The sequence below is a fragment of the Solanum verrucosum genome, unplaced genomic scaffold (assembly GCF_900185275.1).
Source record: "Solanum verrucosum unplaced genomic scaffold, falcon-dt-bn FXZP01000261.1, whole genome shotgun sequence".
Lineage (NCBI taxonomy): Eukaryota > Viridiplantae > Streptophyta > Magnoliopsida > Solanales > Solanaceae > Solanum > Solanum verrucosum.
Genome location: NW_026019969.1, coordinates 14,339,494 through 14,355,657, shown reverse-complemented (window position 1 = coordinate 14,355,657; position 16,164 = coordinate 14,339,494). Strand labels below are relative to the sequence as shown.

Below are 16,164 nucleotides of genomic sequence, written 5' to 3'. Positions count from 1 at the left end.
CATTGCTTCCAGAAGTTCCAGTGTTGTCACTGTATATCTTTTTAAGTACATGTGGAATGATCTCTTTTTGTATTCACATAATGCATTTATGTATTTGATCTGTCATTGTTGATTTTGTGACACCTTTTTAATGAGAAGCCATTATTGGATATGATTTCAAGAAATTTCCTATATTACTTATAATGAATGTTTTTAGTAAAGATACAATGAATAATATTTAATTATGAAACAATGAACATTATGTATATTTGAAGAAAATAAAATTCCTTAAAGTAATAATTTATATACAAATGAAAGACCCAATAATGGAGAAATTTATTAAGTTATAAAGAAGAGGTAGGAGGCTTTATTCAATAACCTTAAAATTCTTGTATCTCTCTCAACATTGAAAATATGTATAAGCCACCCTTATTAACCAAATTAAACTAGGATTAGAAAACCTAATTAACTAACAAATTTTAATTAAACATAATTAAAATAAATATCATAAATAACAAATCCTAAACTTTTAAGGAATCCTATAATTAATCACCATAAATAACAAATCCTAAACTACCCAGGAATCATATTATTAGTTTATTTCCTACAAAAATGAATTTATTTTACCAATAAATCATTAAATTCTTGAATTTATTTTACAATGAATTATTTAACAAAAAAAATATATTACAATAAAATCACACATATACATTGACCATTATGCATAATGATTTTTTTTTAATATGAGTTCAATAAATATAATAATTTTTGGATATTTATTTATTTTTAATGTGAATTCAATAAATACGATACATGAATTAGTAAGATACAATGAACTTTAATTAACCTTCATTAAATCTCAAAACACTAATTTAGTAATTAAATAATTGTTCTACAAAATAATAATAATATGTCATAATCCGACATATATTAATTTAGTCAGGTTTAATTACTGTAACTAAAGCAATAAAAACTTTCACAAATAGACTAAAAAAGGAAAAAAAAAACCCCAATTCTATAAGAATATAGCTTGAGGTAATTCATATTATAAAAGCCAACTTCATTATAACCAATTCAATTACAAAACAATGCCTATATTACCAACTCTACAAAACATTGCTGCAGCTAAAGCATCAGCAACAGCTTCAACTGCTTTGTTCAAAGAAGCTGGTACTGATTTGCTTGTTAGATGTTCACAATCACATGGCGGTGGTATTCGTCTCAGAACAAATTTGTGTAAATTCAATGAAAATCATATCGTAAATAATACTATTGGTTTTCCAATTATGGTTATCGTGTCTATAAAACGACATTCATCACGTTTGTCTTTTAAAGATTATATCTATGATCATAGAGCTATGCAAACCTTTTGGATTCCTTACGATGATATTGTTTCAGATGAGGATGCAACAAATATTATATCAAAACTAATATGTTTGATGAATGTAATTCCCATGTTGGATGAGCAATGTATAAGTTATAGTGATACTAAGACAAGTACTAGCATGATGTTGACAAACAAGGACATTTTGATTTCAAAGATTATGAATTTTGCTAGGGGTATGAAGGAATGTCCATCTAATGAAGATCATTGGTACATGACTTTGGGGATTACAAAGGTTACTTATTTGCCCCATGAGAATTTTATGAATTTGTATAACAAAATGGGACAAGATTATAATTGGAATGCATGGAAAAAGACTCAAGAGGTGTTGGATTCAAGGATTGCGGCGTTTGAATTGTTGAAGAAAATTGGAATCAAGAAGATGAAATTTCGAGCTAGTGAATTTAAGGATTGTAATTTACTAGACACATGTTCGATTTGTCGTGATGGATTCTTAGAAGGTTGTATGGTTTCTTGTATTAATAAGTGTTGTCATGTCTACCATGATACTTGCATTTTGGAATGGCTTTTAAGGAATCGATCTTGTCCTTATTGTCGATCCAAGTTAGCATAAAAATTGTTTAGTCTTAAGTTTATTTCTTGTTATTCGTGTTTTTTTTAATGATATCTACTGTTGTTAGTATAGTGAATGCTGTTGATTTAATACTATCTTGTCGAAATTTATCATCAAAGGATGTGGTACAATGGATGAGACTGTTTCTCTTTTAATAAAAGATTTTAAATATGACAACATCTTTGGTCTATGTGACACCAAATTTGAATTAATTGAATAATAATTATTTGTACAAGACATTCTCCTGTGCTACCAATTAAATTTTGTTCTAGTTTGCTAAATTTTTGGAAATATTACCCTAAAGAACTTATCTTGACAAATAACTGTGCCCTAATGTTTGAATAACTTATAATATTATAGATCATAGTCTAATATTTTCTCATGATTTTTAATTTGTTCGAAATAGATCTTTAGACAGTGATTTAATAGTTTCTAATGTGCCATTACCATTATCAGTCCTTACTCCTTAGTTAATTATGCCGTAACCATTTCTAAGTGCAAGTCTTCTTCAAATATTTCCATTGGTCCAAACAAAGAAATATAATTTTCAATCATAATTTAAACGTTTTCAAAAAGTAATGGTTGATATAACAAGTGTAATTTAACTTCTTTTTTTCCCAGAAATTTATGGCTATTATAACATTTACTTTAATGTCTTTAGACGTATAAAGTATAATTTAGACGTTGATTCTAATTATTGAAACTGATTTAATTAAACAAAATTATATTGTTGTTATTGTTCTCTTCTCCATTGTTTTCAATATAGATCACTAATGTATGTTTTACGTACTTGATATTACTTGAGTTGGTAGTCTATCGAAAACAGTTTCTCTACCTTGTCAAAGTAAGGGTAGGACTGACAATGAGTACACATCGTCCTTCTAGATTCGATTTACGAGATTACAATAAATATGTTATTGTTGATTAATCAAACAAAAATTAACTAAATTGAAACTTTTTTACCAACCAATTAATAATCTTTATATAGACATGACTCTTGGAATCTTGTTTCAACTACAAACATGTTTTTCGCATCCTCCCCATGAGACATTATAAAAAAATCAAAGTGAAAAATAGTGGGTTGGTGTAAAAAGAAAAAAAAGACATAGACCATAGTACTTGTGGAGTTCATTTAAATAATTCAAAAGTTGCAAGATTTTTAGGACGAACACCACCAGAGATAGTGGAATTCTTTTAAAAGGTTAATTTATTTAACACTCAAAAAGATTTGAGAGAGATAGAAGTATAGAACAATAGACAAGTGTAACAAATAAAAAGCTAAAATCTTGCTTTTCAAAAAATAGGAAAATATATTTCTTATTAGAAAACTTAGTAATGAAAGGAAATATATGGTATTAAGTTAGGTGCAGAAGTAAAAATCTTTTTTCTATAAATAATCATGGTGATCAGACCAGCTTGAACGTATGCCAAAATAGATATTAGATAAAATTACTTTCATCAAAAGTCGAATAGATGAAGAAAAAGTTTTGTGATATTTTTTTTCCTTCTCTCTATTAAGATTTAAATTCCTATGATTTTTATCTGCTTCATTGACCGGTAAGCAATTAATGCAGCAAGTAAAGAATAAAATATTAAAAGTTAAAAATTAAAAGAAGTGATATGAAAAGATTGAAGTAATTCTCTGGAAGGATGAGTTCCATACAAGTGTGGTCTCACCAAGTCAATTTTTAAATCTACTTTTGCAATTTTCTTTATGCCTTTTTAAAAATCTAGAATTAGTGAAAATTATCAAAAGCATCTGATTTTTAGAACAGAAAATCTAGAATACTTCCACCACTGTCCACAAAATATTCTTTTTGGTAATTTTTTCCAGAAAAAATAATAGAGTATCAGTGATGGGTATATAAGCATCATGCTTTTTCATGGTTCAAATAGTTTGTATGTTTTTTTTTTTTTTTTTTAATTTTCCACTTAATGTTCGGTAAAAAATATATTCTATATTGAAAATTCAAATTCGTTTTTTTTTTTTTTAAAGAGTGACGGAATTATATTTATCGCATTACAAATTCTTTGGTGGTCCAAATAGATCAAATGTGAATACATGAAAATGACTGAACATTCTCCCTTTGGCATATTTCTACATGTTTATATTTTCAACTATATTCTTGGAATTAATTTAGGAAATCCATATGACACTTTATTAGATTAGATTCTCTTGCCTTAGATCTTTGTTCATATTTCCAAAAAGTGGACAAGGTTAATATTGAAAATAAAAACTCAGTCTTCTAAAACCAAACACAAATAGGGAAATTGATAAGTTATAAATTTATACACCAAAAGTAAGTTTATGATTCAAAATATTAACAAAGATCTAAGGCAAACTTACATTTACAAAAACCTCACAATGGCTTTCATCAAGCTACATGGAGGAGGGCTTAAGAACTAGGAGTACTATACATATATATAAGTATATACTTTTGTCCTTTTTCTTTTATTCTATTTCAACGTAAACATAGCCTTGATGCTTGCATTAAGATAGACTGTCTAGTAGAAGAGTGCAAAGCTATGATTCATAAGAAACAACAGCTGAAAACTCTTGGTCCCTCAAAAATTTTTGTTGTCTTGCAATGAAATTCTCAACAGTTTTCCTGAATTCATCATTGCTCATCTCGTCTTCTGGATACGAGGTTGTTGGTTTTACACTGTCAGTGTTTATAACTTTCCGGGATCTTACTGTAGCTGACCGTGTCAATTTTTTTCTAGGTTTTTTCTCATCATGGGATAAAGGTAGAGAGTTGTCCGAATGGCTACGATGGATTTTCTTTTCTAATCGCCTTTCCAACAGTTTCCTCTGTTTTTTGCTCTGTTCACAACAAGCCTCTTCTAAAGCAATACTCTGTTTTTTGCTCTGTTCACAATAAGTCTCTTTGTTCATCGAACATTTTTGCTTTAACTCATCGTACATATCGATTTTAAAACCATCATCTTTAGTAGAGGACTGTCCTGATATGAAGAAGAGGATGATGACAATTATGTTTCCAAGAACAAAGACGAATCGAGGACTAATGAGGGTGACACCAAGTCCCTTGAAATAATCCGTTGAGAGATTGAAATTGAGTGGCAATTGAGTGGAAAATCTTGAGATTATGGCGAAAAATATGCAGAATTCGATGAAACGGAACAAAGTTGTGACTCTTTGACGCTTCTTGTACCTTAGCATAGCGTTTGCTTTCTCTAATTTGATGTTTAAGGATTCCATGTTTGTTTGTTTGTTTTAACAAGTGAAAGAGTAGTTAGTGGATTTGACACTTGAAATTGGATGAAGAGGAAGTTGATATGGATAGTGAGGAGCAAAGTCCTCCTTTGTTCTTCTTCTTATTTTATGTTTGTTTTGAGATTGTGTGGATTTTAGAGGCAACGTTGGAGTATATATATATAGGCTATACAAGTATATATTCTTTGTTTTTTTTTTCTTTTTATTTTCTCTTCTTTTTTGTTTTACGTCCACAATAACAACATACTCATGTATCCATCAGTAGAGGTTGGGGTGTAAACACATCTTACTCTTTCTAGGCAAATAGTTGTTTATAGAAAGTAATAATTATCAGCAGTACAAATATTAAGAATTATCAAAGTAAAAAAGTTATAGTCATAATAAATTGAAGAATAAAATAATGCTACCATATTGATAATAATATTCATTTAATTTTGTGTTGCAATAGTTGAAATAGATTCTTTCATATTTTCACTTTACTTTTTCTTTTTTTATTCGTTTCACATTTCAGTAAGGAAGTTCCAATTCTGATATTTTTTAGTCCAAACTCCAAAGGGACTGTCACCGTCAACACTCTTACAGGTTGTTTGGTTTAAACTTCGAAGACTTTAGATTAATTATTCTAGTATTATTTTTTATCGATTGTTTAACTCATTATATTAAAAATAACATGCATTGTATAAAGGTTTTCCTAGATTTTTTATTGTTTTATCCCGGAATAGCTAATCTGAATATTTAGTTCACTTTGTAACTTGGATAACTTGTACTAATTACTGATCTCAATATAACTTATCACAAAATTAATAACTAAATAAAAGATAACACAATAATATATTTTTATCACACAATTGTTTATGTTTGTCTAGCATACCAAACAACTGCTTTACTTTATCACTTAGGAAACTTATTCGATGTATGTCTAAGAATAATTATAGTGCTTTTGGTATATAATACATAACAATTCCTTATTCCCATTGCCTCTCTGTTGTTTGGCATAGCAACTCAATTGCTGGTTTTAAGTGATACTATTTGGTGTACAAGTGGATATAATAATTTAGAATATGGTATAAGCATTTTCCAACTCAATTATTTGGATAAGAAGAATTATTCTTTGTTCTAATCAGACACATGAGGGTATTTAATTTATGTGAGAAAGTCCTATTTGGATTATGCTATAATAATGTTTTGCACTAAATGGCTACTTGATATATTAGGCTATGTTTTCGAATTTTGCCAGCATTACATGGGTAGGAACTAGGAATGGTGCATGCTGCATAGATTAAACAAAGAATCTTTTATCTAAACAGAAGAAACTGTAATTCTTTGGAGTCGGAATTTTTATTAAGAGGTCTAAAATATGAAGAAGTAAACATACAAAAAAGTTAAAAAATGAAAGGAATAAATTATTTGGCAATTGTTTGGTTTACATACTAATTATACAGAATTTATAATGTATGAGTTATTTATGCGGTGAATAATATTAATAATGTAAAGATCATTAAAAGCCCAAATATTAACAGAGAGGGTTAGTTATGAACAGATTAATTACTTTTAGAAACCCTTTATGACTTTAGTTACTCTTAGCTTTTATAGCCAACCAAGCATTAGAGTATGACTTGAGGCTGTAAAAAAGAGAGAAAGGGATTTAGCGGGAGTTGCTTCAGTTGTATGCCACTAGGTCCTTATGGATAAGGGGATAAATTCACGATTGTATGTCACGAGGTCCCTATGGACGAGGGACAAGTTCACTATTTTATGTTTAATATCATAATATTCTAAATTTTTTAATTTATTTTTTAAACTTCGTGTTAAATCAAAACTAGATAAATATTCATACTAAAAATGCATATCATTATAACATTTACAAAATTAAAACAAATTAAGAAAGTAGAGAGAGCGCCTCACATGCGGCCCTAATTTTTTCATAGCATAATGAGATTCTATTTTAAAATTTATGCCTGTTCTTTAAAAAAAATAATCATTTTTACTATTTAATTGTAGTCTCAACGGAAAGTAAAACTTATCCATTAGTTGGGGAACTGAATTTAAACACTATAGTACTAGATTTTCGTTACATTATTTGGCTACTTTGCTAGATTAACCTTTTTTCAAAAAAGAAAATGAACTGACATGACACTTTTGATACTTTCATCAATAATAATATATGCTAATGTTAATGTATTTCCAGGTGGCAAACTTGTATCCAAGTGTACATATATTATTGGAAGTCCTACCTCCTTCCTTACAAACTAAGAAATTAATCATTTGCCATCCACATAACGGTTTTCCAACTTTTTTTTTTTTATAAAAATATCACAAGAAAAATATTTTTCTTTTAACTATGGTGGGCTCTTAATTGTTGAATTGATTTTACGTGGCAATTTAATAATAAAAGATCGGTTTGTACTTTGGTCAAGAAAAGACCTTCCAAAGAATGTTAGCCATTTCTTAATTTGTATCACTCAAAAATATTATCTTGCACGTCAAATCTAATAATTTAACTTTATATATTATAACTTAAAGAAAAAATATATAATATTTTATTATGATTAAGTGTTAAAAATCAATAATTGTATAATTATTGATGCAAGGTAAAAAAAATTATTGATCTTAGACCCCACATCTTCACATTTTTTTGATTTGTTGAGTTACTTCCTTTGCTTTAGTAATTGTTTTCTTAATATCAAAAGAAATTAAAGCTTGAACCCTACAACATTTAGTTAATTTGTACAAGTTGTTTAAAAGAGAAAAAATATTTAAAAATATTAAATAGTGCTAATAGCAGTGGAATTCTCGCGGATCATAAGAAGCTTAAAAAATTGAAGAAGCAGACCATGGGGTTCATTGAGTGGGCCAATTCAATGAATGATTGGCCAATTAAAAAAATACTTTTAAAATTATATTGTATTTTCTTTTTTTAATTATTTGTTTTTCTCTAAAGGACTAAATTTGCTTAATTATTTAAATTATCAACCGATTTGATGGATTACCGGGAAACATCTCCTCTTTAGCAGCCACATCAATAAATCCTAATATTTGCACTTTGCACCTTTGAAAAATCATAATATGAAAAATCTTACATACGCTAAGTTTTAGTGCTTATGTTATGCACGATAAATACTTTTCAAGAACTGCTAATAAAATAAACGATATTTTTTTCTTTCACTATGGTTTATAAAACAAAAAATATCTAATTTATTTTAATGAATTATAAGGCAATATCTTAATTTTCATTTTTTAAAAAAAAATGGAAGAGAAAGGATATTTCTCTTATTACACTTGCGTGTAAATGAAATTCATTTTTCGTTTGGGATAAATAAGTACTATACAAAGCATAAATAAAGTGCAGCTCATGAATTAAAGTCTTTTTTTTTTCCTTTTGAAAACTGAGTAGACTCCAAATCAGATCAAACTTTATATGAATAAACAATATACAAGACAAAAGGCAAGATTATTCTCTTATTCTATCCTAATAATATTTTAATTACAAAATCATGTGTAAGTGCAACTTAGTGCAGGGGGATCTAGTGGGTGAATCTTCTCGTTTTTTTAATTTTTTTTTATATAAATAGATATATTTTGAAATTTCTGAACATAAAATTAGAGGTTGGCTAAATTAGTGATTGAGGGAGTTCAAAATCTACCTTGAAATTCAAATTTTAAACACTACATCTTTATTTTTCAAATTTTTTTATTCAATTATAAAAAATCTTGAATCCACTATATGTGCAAGTATATTATTCTTTCTATATCTTAGTACAAACTTTTTGTGCTTCTAAAAGACCTTTTTACGAAGAGATAATAATACAATCAATTAAATATGACCTAGTTATTAGTTTGATAAATCAACCTCATAGGCTTTAACTAATTTCTTAGTATTAATTATTTCCAACTTAACAAGAAAAAAGACGCTTTGTTTATTTTAATCTTACTTTCTTATAACTTTTGGACAGTCGTGGTCTCGTGATGATTTGTCGATAGGAGGATAATGCCTTAATTTTGTTTCTTCTAGAAAATAAAATATATATATTTTAAGAAAATCAGAAATTAATTGCATTATAATAGATTTACTATTGTGTATGACATAATTAAATATTAAGGCTGCTTTCCTAAGTTTCTTCCAGAATAATTATTTTAAAAAAATAATTAACCAGAAATCAATTGCATTAAGGGTCTGGGGTAATAGGTCCACATTAAAGTTTGATATCGTAACAGCAATTTCGGTCAAAGTTGGGATATTTTTCAGACCCTTATCCCTATTGTGTATGAGTAACTTAATATTCTGTCTGTTTTCCTGTGTTTTTTCTATAATGTTTTTTTTTTTTTGAAAAAATAGAAATTAATTGCATTAAAATGGATTTACTATTGTGTATGACATAATTAAAAATTCTGTTGATTCTGGCTAGTGGATAATATGCACACTTTGGATTTAGAGTATTTCGAGTTGGACACCACTTTCCTTTTGATGTATTCCTTCCTCTTTTTTTCTTCTCTATTTTGCTTTTTTGAAAGGAATTTGTTTTTTATGGTGAAGAAATCCTTTTGGTTTGAAAATTTTATGAGAAATACTTGATGATAAACATATTAGGAAATTTTTCAGAGCTTGAGGCATGTCAATAACACTATCCTTAAGAATGTTTCGTTCGTATACTAATGTTCATTTAAACATTAGATATCATATTATAGGTGGAGGAACAAAACTATTCCCATTTACAAGTAGAAATGTTACTCCTGCTATTAGAGATTTATCTTTGTTCTTGAATTTACATATGTTGTCTCTAACTTCTTATTTCTTTTTTAATGACCTAATAATGTACTAATAAAAACTCTTGATGTTTTCTCAAGATGTCTTAATTTATGTTGATACAACATCTGAAAATAACTCTTCTTCCCTTAAAAATCTTTGTTGTCTTGCAATGAATGCTTCAACAGTGTTCCTGAATTCTTCGCTGCTCATTCCATCATCCACCGATTTTACACTGTTAGTGCGTATAACTTTCAAACATCCTACTGTAGCGGACCGGATCAATTCTTTTCTAGGCTTCTCATCATGACATAAACTGGTAAAGCTCTCTGAATGGCTACGATTAAGTTTTTTTTCTACTAATTGTCTCTGTATTAGAATACTCTGTTTCTTGCTCTGCTCACAGTAAGCTTCTTCAATAGCAATGCTCTGTTTCTTGCTCTGTTCACGGTAAGATTTTTCTACTAGAATGCTCTGTTTCCCCTGTTTCTTTCTCTGTTCACAGTAGGATTTTTCTACCAGAATGCTCTGTTTCCCCTGTTTTTTGCTCTGTTCACAGTAAGGTTTTTCTACTACTTTCCTCTGTTTATTGCTCTTTTCATAATTCATTGAACATTTTTGCTCGTACAAATCCATTTTAACATTGTTCGTGGAACCAGACGAATGTCCTGATTTCAAGAAGAGGATGATGACAATCGTGTTTCCAAGAACAAAGACGAATCGAGGACTAATGAGGGTAACACCAAGTCCCTTGAAACAATCGATCGAGAGCTTGAAACTGAGTGGCAATCGAGTGGAAAATCTTGAGATTATGGCGAAAAATATGCAGAATTCAATGAAACGGAACATTATTGTCACGCTTTGACGCTTTTTGTACCTTAACATAGCATTTGCTTTCTCTAATTTGATTTTGTGAAAATTTAAGGATTCCATTTTTTTCAACTTTCTTAATAAAATTTGGTTTCAAGTGATAAATAATATGTTTGGTTTGGTTTGAGATTGTGTGGATTTTAGAGGCAACATTGGAGTATTATATATATAGAAGTATAAAGTCTTTATTTATTATTCTTTTTTGCCTTTTATTTTCTATTGCTTGAGGGCATATTCGAAATAACTAGATTTGTGTCCGATATGCCTGCTAATGGAATAAGCCACATTTGATTTATACAAACAGTCACTTTTTCCAGAAGAAGTTGGCCATTTTATAAAAATTAGATCAATATTCCAAAATCTAAAAGTGGCACATAGTCTTGATGAGTTCAAAATTAAAATCTAACAGTTAGACTAGTGGTCTGAACTTGAATTAAATTTTAATTAGGAGGCCACAAACTATTTCAAATTTGTGTTGGTCGATAAGACTATTAAAAGGGTGACTCACTCCTTCCCGTGAAACATTTCATTTTTAGAATTCAAATCTAATATCGTTGATAAACAATGGATGTGTTCCAACCTTTTCAGCTAAAAGATTGGTGATATTTCTCTTGTTTTCTTTCTCATTTTGTGTTAATATTTGAAATAGATTCTTGTCGTTTTTCACTTACTCAATTGATGGGGTTTAATTAAAGTGATATACAAGTGGATATAATAATTTAGAATATGGTATAGGCATTTCCAACTCAATTATTCAGATAAAAGGATGATTCTTGATTCTAATAATTCACATAAAAGTGATGGACCCTAATGTTTAATTTGCTTTCATTTAAATTACGAAACATAGAAATAAAAAAGACAAGCAGTGAAAAAGTGCAGTATGGATTATCCTATAATGTTTTGCACTAAATGGCCACTTGATGTCCTCGAATATTGCCAGCATTGCATGGATTAAGGAAAAGATCCTTTATCTAAAAGATAATCAATAGGAGAGGAAAAACCGAAGAAACGTGTATCTTGACTATATTTTTCGATATCTACTAGCTTTTTTTTGTTAATACAGATATCTGAGTAGGTGTCTATTAAGGCTTAAACAATAGAGAAGAAATTACTTTGAAGCTATGCATGAAATATAACAATTGATACAAGTTATGCGATGTATTATTTATACAGATTGAATGTGGAATATGAGAGGGAGTAATTTTTTAAGAGCCATTTTTAATACATCAAATCAGAAAACAAAGTATGAATATCTAAGATGGTAACCTTAATCAAATATAAAATAAACTCATTTTGAAATTAATTTTTAAATTAGTTATCTCTTATTCTTCGTATCAAACGGGCACTTTAGGGTTGCAACCTTATCTATTTAGTGGGAATAATTGGCATCCTGTTAATTGTAATATTGATATGGTACTATTCACTAAGTACTAGATTTTCGTTCCATTATTTGACTACTTTTTGTCCAATGAGGTGACTTGAAATTTTGGACACTTCCAATTCAATAATATATGAGTTAGTTAATGTATTTCCAAGTGGCAAACTTATATCCAAGTTTACGTTTTTGTTTAATTAAAACTCTCACCTCCTTCCTTACAAACTAAGAAATTGAATTTGTCACATTATGGCTTTCCTACTTTTTTTGTTTTTGTTTTTTTTGTTATAAAACTCTCACACGAAAAAAAAATAAAAAATATATATATATATCTTTTGATTATGGTGGGAACATTATGGTTGGATTGATTTTACGTGACAATATTATAATAAAAAAAGACCGTTTTGTTCTTTTGCTTTGAAAATACCCTCGAAGAAAGTTGGCTATTTCTAAATTAATACCACCCAAAAATAATCCTCTTGCATTTGATAAACAAATATTTAGAATGTTTTACCATAAAGTAATGAAAATATATATCTTACATTTTTAGTTATAGGTATGAATAAATTATTTGAGAGTGGGTTGGAGACTCTAGACGTTCCAACTTTTGGTTGATAAATCAAAAAAGAATTAAAAGACCCGACTTCTTAACTTTTTTTAAAAAGATCATTCATTTAACATCTCACTAATACTTGGTATAAATAATTGGGATTGGACCCCATATATTCACTTTTTTATTTGTTTTATTACTTTGTACAGTTCGTTGAAAAGAAAAAAAGGGGAAGTAATTGATAAGAAATTATAGTGTATTTCTTGAATGGGAAAACAGTCTTAATTGTGATTTAGAATTGACATCCATTTCATTATAAAGTAATTTATATATATCCCTACTGTTACACATTTGATCCAGGTATATGTTGGGTTCGAAAGTGATTAAGGAGTCATGCGCACAAGCTTACAATTGCAAATCATAGAGTTGATAAATCAGATAACAAAAATTTATACTAAAACATAATATTATTATATGAAAACTAATATAAAAGAATATTATTAAAACTGATGAGATATAAATCTCCCCATGAACAAAATTCTCTAAATGACTACATTGTGGATGTTATTGTGTTATGCTATGAGAATATGGATCTTCAATTTTGTAGATTTTCAAACTTTTCCTCTAAGGAAAGAATAAACCAAATATGGAAGAAATTTTTTTTTTCCTTTTAGGATAGTTAAACATTTATGGTAATACTTTGTTTTTCCCTTTTGTAAAAAATAAAACTTAAAATATGATAAGAAAATCAGGGCAAAATCCTAACAATATATACTCTCTTGGTCTAACGGGAGTAAGAAAAATAATTTTAAATGTACTTTTTTGGTTTATTATTTTGATGTTCAAATATTTTTCCACTCATTTTCTTGTAAAATTTATCATAGATGCCCCATTAAAATAAATTCCAATATAGTCGCAACTCAAACAATAATAATAGAGATATATATAAAACTCAAAATAGCTGCTGGATTTAAAAAGTAAAAAGAAAATGTCTGAGAAAAATAAAATATCTCTCATCTTTGATAAAAGGATCATATATACTCCTACAGAGATTTCTTTAAAATTGAAAAAAATTAAATAAATATCTTCATTTTTCATTAAGCAAAAAGGGGCTATATAAGGCATTTTGTAATAGGAAAAATATATATAAGACACCATTATAACGATAAAATTATAAGTAACCCATTTTTATAACAAAAGATATATTAGTTCTAAATTGCAAAATTGAGATATATATCAAAAACATTTCTCCCCTCGTAATTTCGTTAAAGTAGGGTGGGCCGTGGGCCCATGAGTGGGTCAATTCAATGAATGGTTGGGCTTGAGCCCCGATCTTATAGTGGGAAACATAGAAAACTTAGTAGGCTCCAAATTTATATTGATTTAAAAAAGAAAAATCACCCCACACATATATTTAAGGGGTAATATTATAGATTTTAAGTCTACTTTTAAATTATTTTATTTTTTTGGTAACAACTGTAAATATATTACCATAACCACCAAAAAGTACGAATACAAATGAAGAGCACCTTTCTCTGATAACAAAGAACAGGCCTCCTACCAAATCATAAGAAAACTAAATACACATAAAATGCTGAATAAAATTCCTACATTTCATTGCTTTCTTGGAACTACTAAGTAACTGTAACCTTTCTCTGATTTCCTTCTTTATCTGTGCAATTGCCTCATCTGTCTGTACACATGTGCCTTTGTATCGCCTCCAATTTCTGGCACGCCAAGTGTGATAAATGATATTTTTAAAATATTATTGCTTATAACAGTTTAATTACGGATTATAGCATATCACTTTTTATTTATAAATCAATTTAATTTTACTTCATTAAATAATTAGTCTTTTATAATTTTATTTTTATTATTAAATGATATAAATAAAGAATCTACCATAATTATCTCTTACACATTTTTACAGATTTTACCTTGATTCTCGTTCTTTTGTTATTGACACATTTATTAACATATCAATTTTAATTTATAAATTAATTAATTGTATTTTATTAATTAATTTATATAATGTTAATAGGTGAGAGAAAGAGAAAATTATGAGAGAGAATAAATTCATAATTATCAATTACACCTTTCAAGGGATTTCTTTTACCTTATGACATGCCACACCCTACCCCACTTTCACATACCCAGTTCTTTTTCCATCCACGCCAATTTTTCTTTCTCTTCCAACTTCTCCATTGTTCTTCTTCTCCATTCAAACGAAAACTGCCACTCAACTTGATCCTCTCAAAGTTGAATTTATCAATGATGTACATTAACAAGATCCAATATCAAAGTATGTATTCCTAAATTATTGTAATTTTTTCATAATAATTAATTCACTTTCTTTTTTAAATTAATTTTTTTCAATATTTTTTCAGTGATTGTGACATGTACACATGTTTATTTGCTAAATGTATTAGCAGTGAAGTTTTTGATATGGGTCACATTGAGGTTGATGTAAAATATCGTCAAAGGTATGCCACAATCCCATGGCAGTATGTAAGAAGTGAGAACGCTGATGACACAATTAGTGAGAGTGAAGTAACTAGTATTGTTGCTAGCAAAGTTGATGGACCGAGCATAGCAAAAGAACATGATCTGGATACTACCAATTATCCTATACCAAGACCAAAAAGATTAGTTGTCAGATAGATATTGACTTAGACTTTCATGATTTTAGGATGTTATTTATTTTTTGCTTCAGTTTTTGGCAATAATATATACTATGCATTATTGTTACTATGAAATATTAAACAAATTTTATTGATTTTCGTTCATGATATTTGAAAATGAAGAGTATGTTTTATGTTGAGTATATAAATATACATTGTTAGGCTTAATTAAACCCAGATGGATAAAAGTTGGATACCAATTTCATGCAGTATTAGTCATATTTTTCAACTTGGATACAAATTGGATATCAACAGTAGCCAGTTTTAGATTGAGATTTTAGTTTGAAGAAAAACTGCATATACAAAGTAATAAGAATTAAATATCTTAAAATTCTATTTAGATATCAATTGTATACATTGTTACAATTAGGTTTTCGAAATGGATACCAATTGGATACAATGTTAATTAGTCTAGATTGACTTATTCAGTCAAAATCTTAATTATATGTTGTATTTTCAGCTGAATACCAATTAGATACCAATTTGATACAAATAGACTTAGTTTTTCTAGTTGGATATCAATTTGATACCCAATTGGACACCAGTTTGATACTAATTAAATACCAATTGGATACAAGTAGAACTTAAATTTTCCAGTTGGATACCAGTTTAACATCAATTACATTTTTTTTCTATTTTCAAGTGAGATATTTGTTAGATATCAAATGGATACCAATTAGATACAACATTAACTTGTTTTAGGTTATCTAATTTGGTTGAATCTCAATTACTTGTTGATTTTTCAATTTTTTCAATGGGATATCAGATAGAT

General features: G+C 28.2%; 3 protein-coding genes across 4 annotated transcripts in view; all 3 read right to left on the bottom strand.

The window, feature by feature from the left end:
• Nucleotides 1-16,164, bottom strand: part of LOC125816710 (protein CASPARIAN STRIP INTEGRITY FACTOR 1) — a 123,789-nt gene that overhangs the window by 82,953 nt on the left and 24,672 nt on the right. The window lies entirely within an intron of this gene.
• On the bottom strand, nucleotides 4,292-5,187 carry LOC125816689 (uncharacterized). The gene has a single exon (XM_049496316.1). It carries the CDS (start codon nucleotides 5,155-5,157, stop codon nucleotides 4,462-4,464), a length of 696 nt encoding a protein of 231 aa, XP_049352273.1. The 5' UTR covers nucleotides 5,158-5,187; the 3' UTR covers nucleotides 4,292-4,461.
• On the bottom strand, nucleotides 10,028-10,849 carry LOC125816681 (uncharacterized). The gene has a single exon (XM_049496307.1). It carries the CDS (start codon nucleotides 10,847-10,849, stop codon nucleotides 10,028-10,030), a length of 822 nt encoding a protein of 273 aa, XP_049352264.1.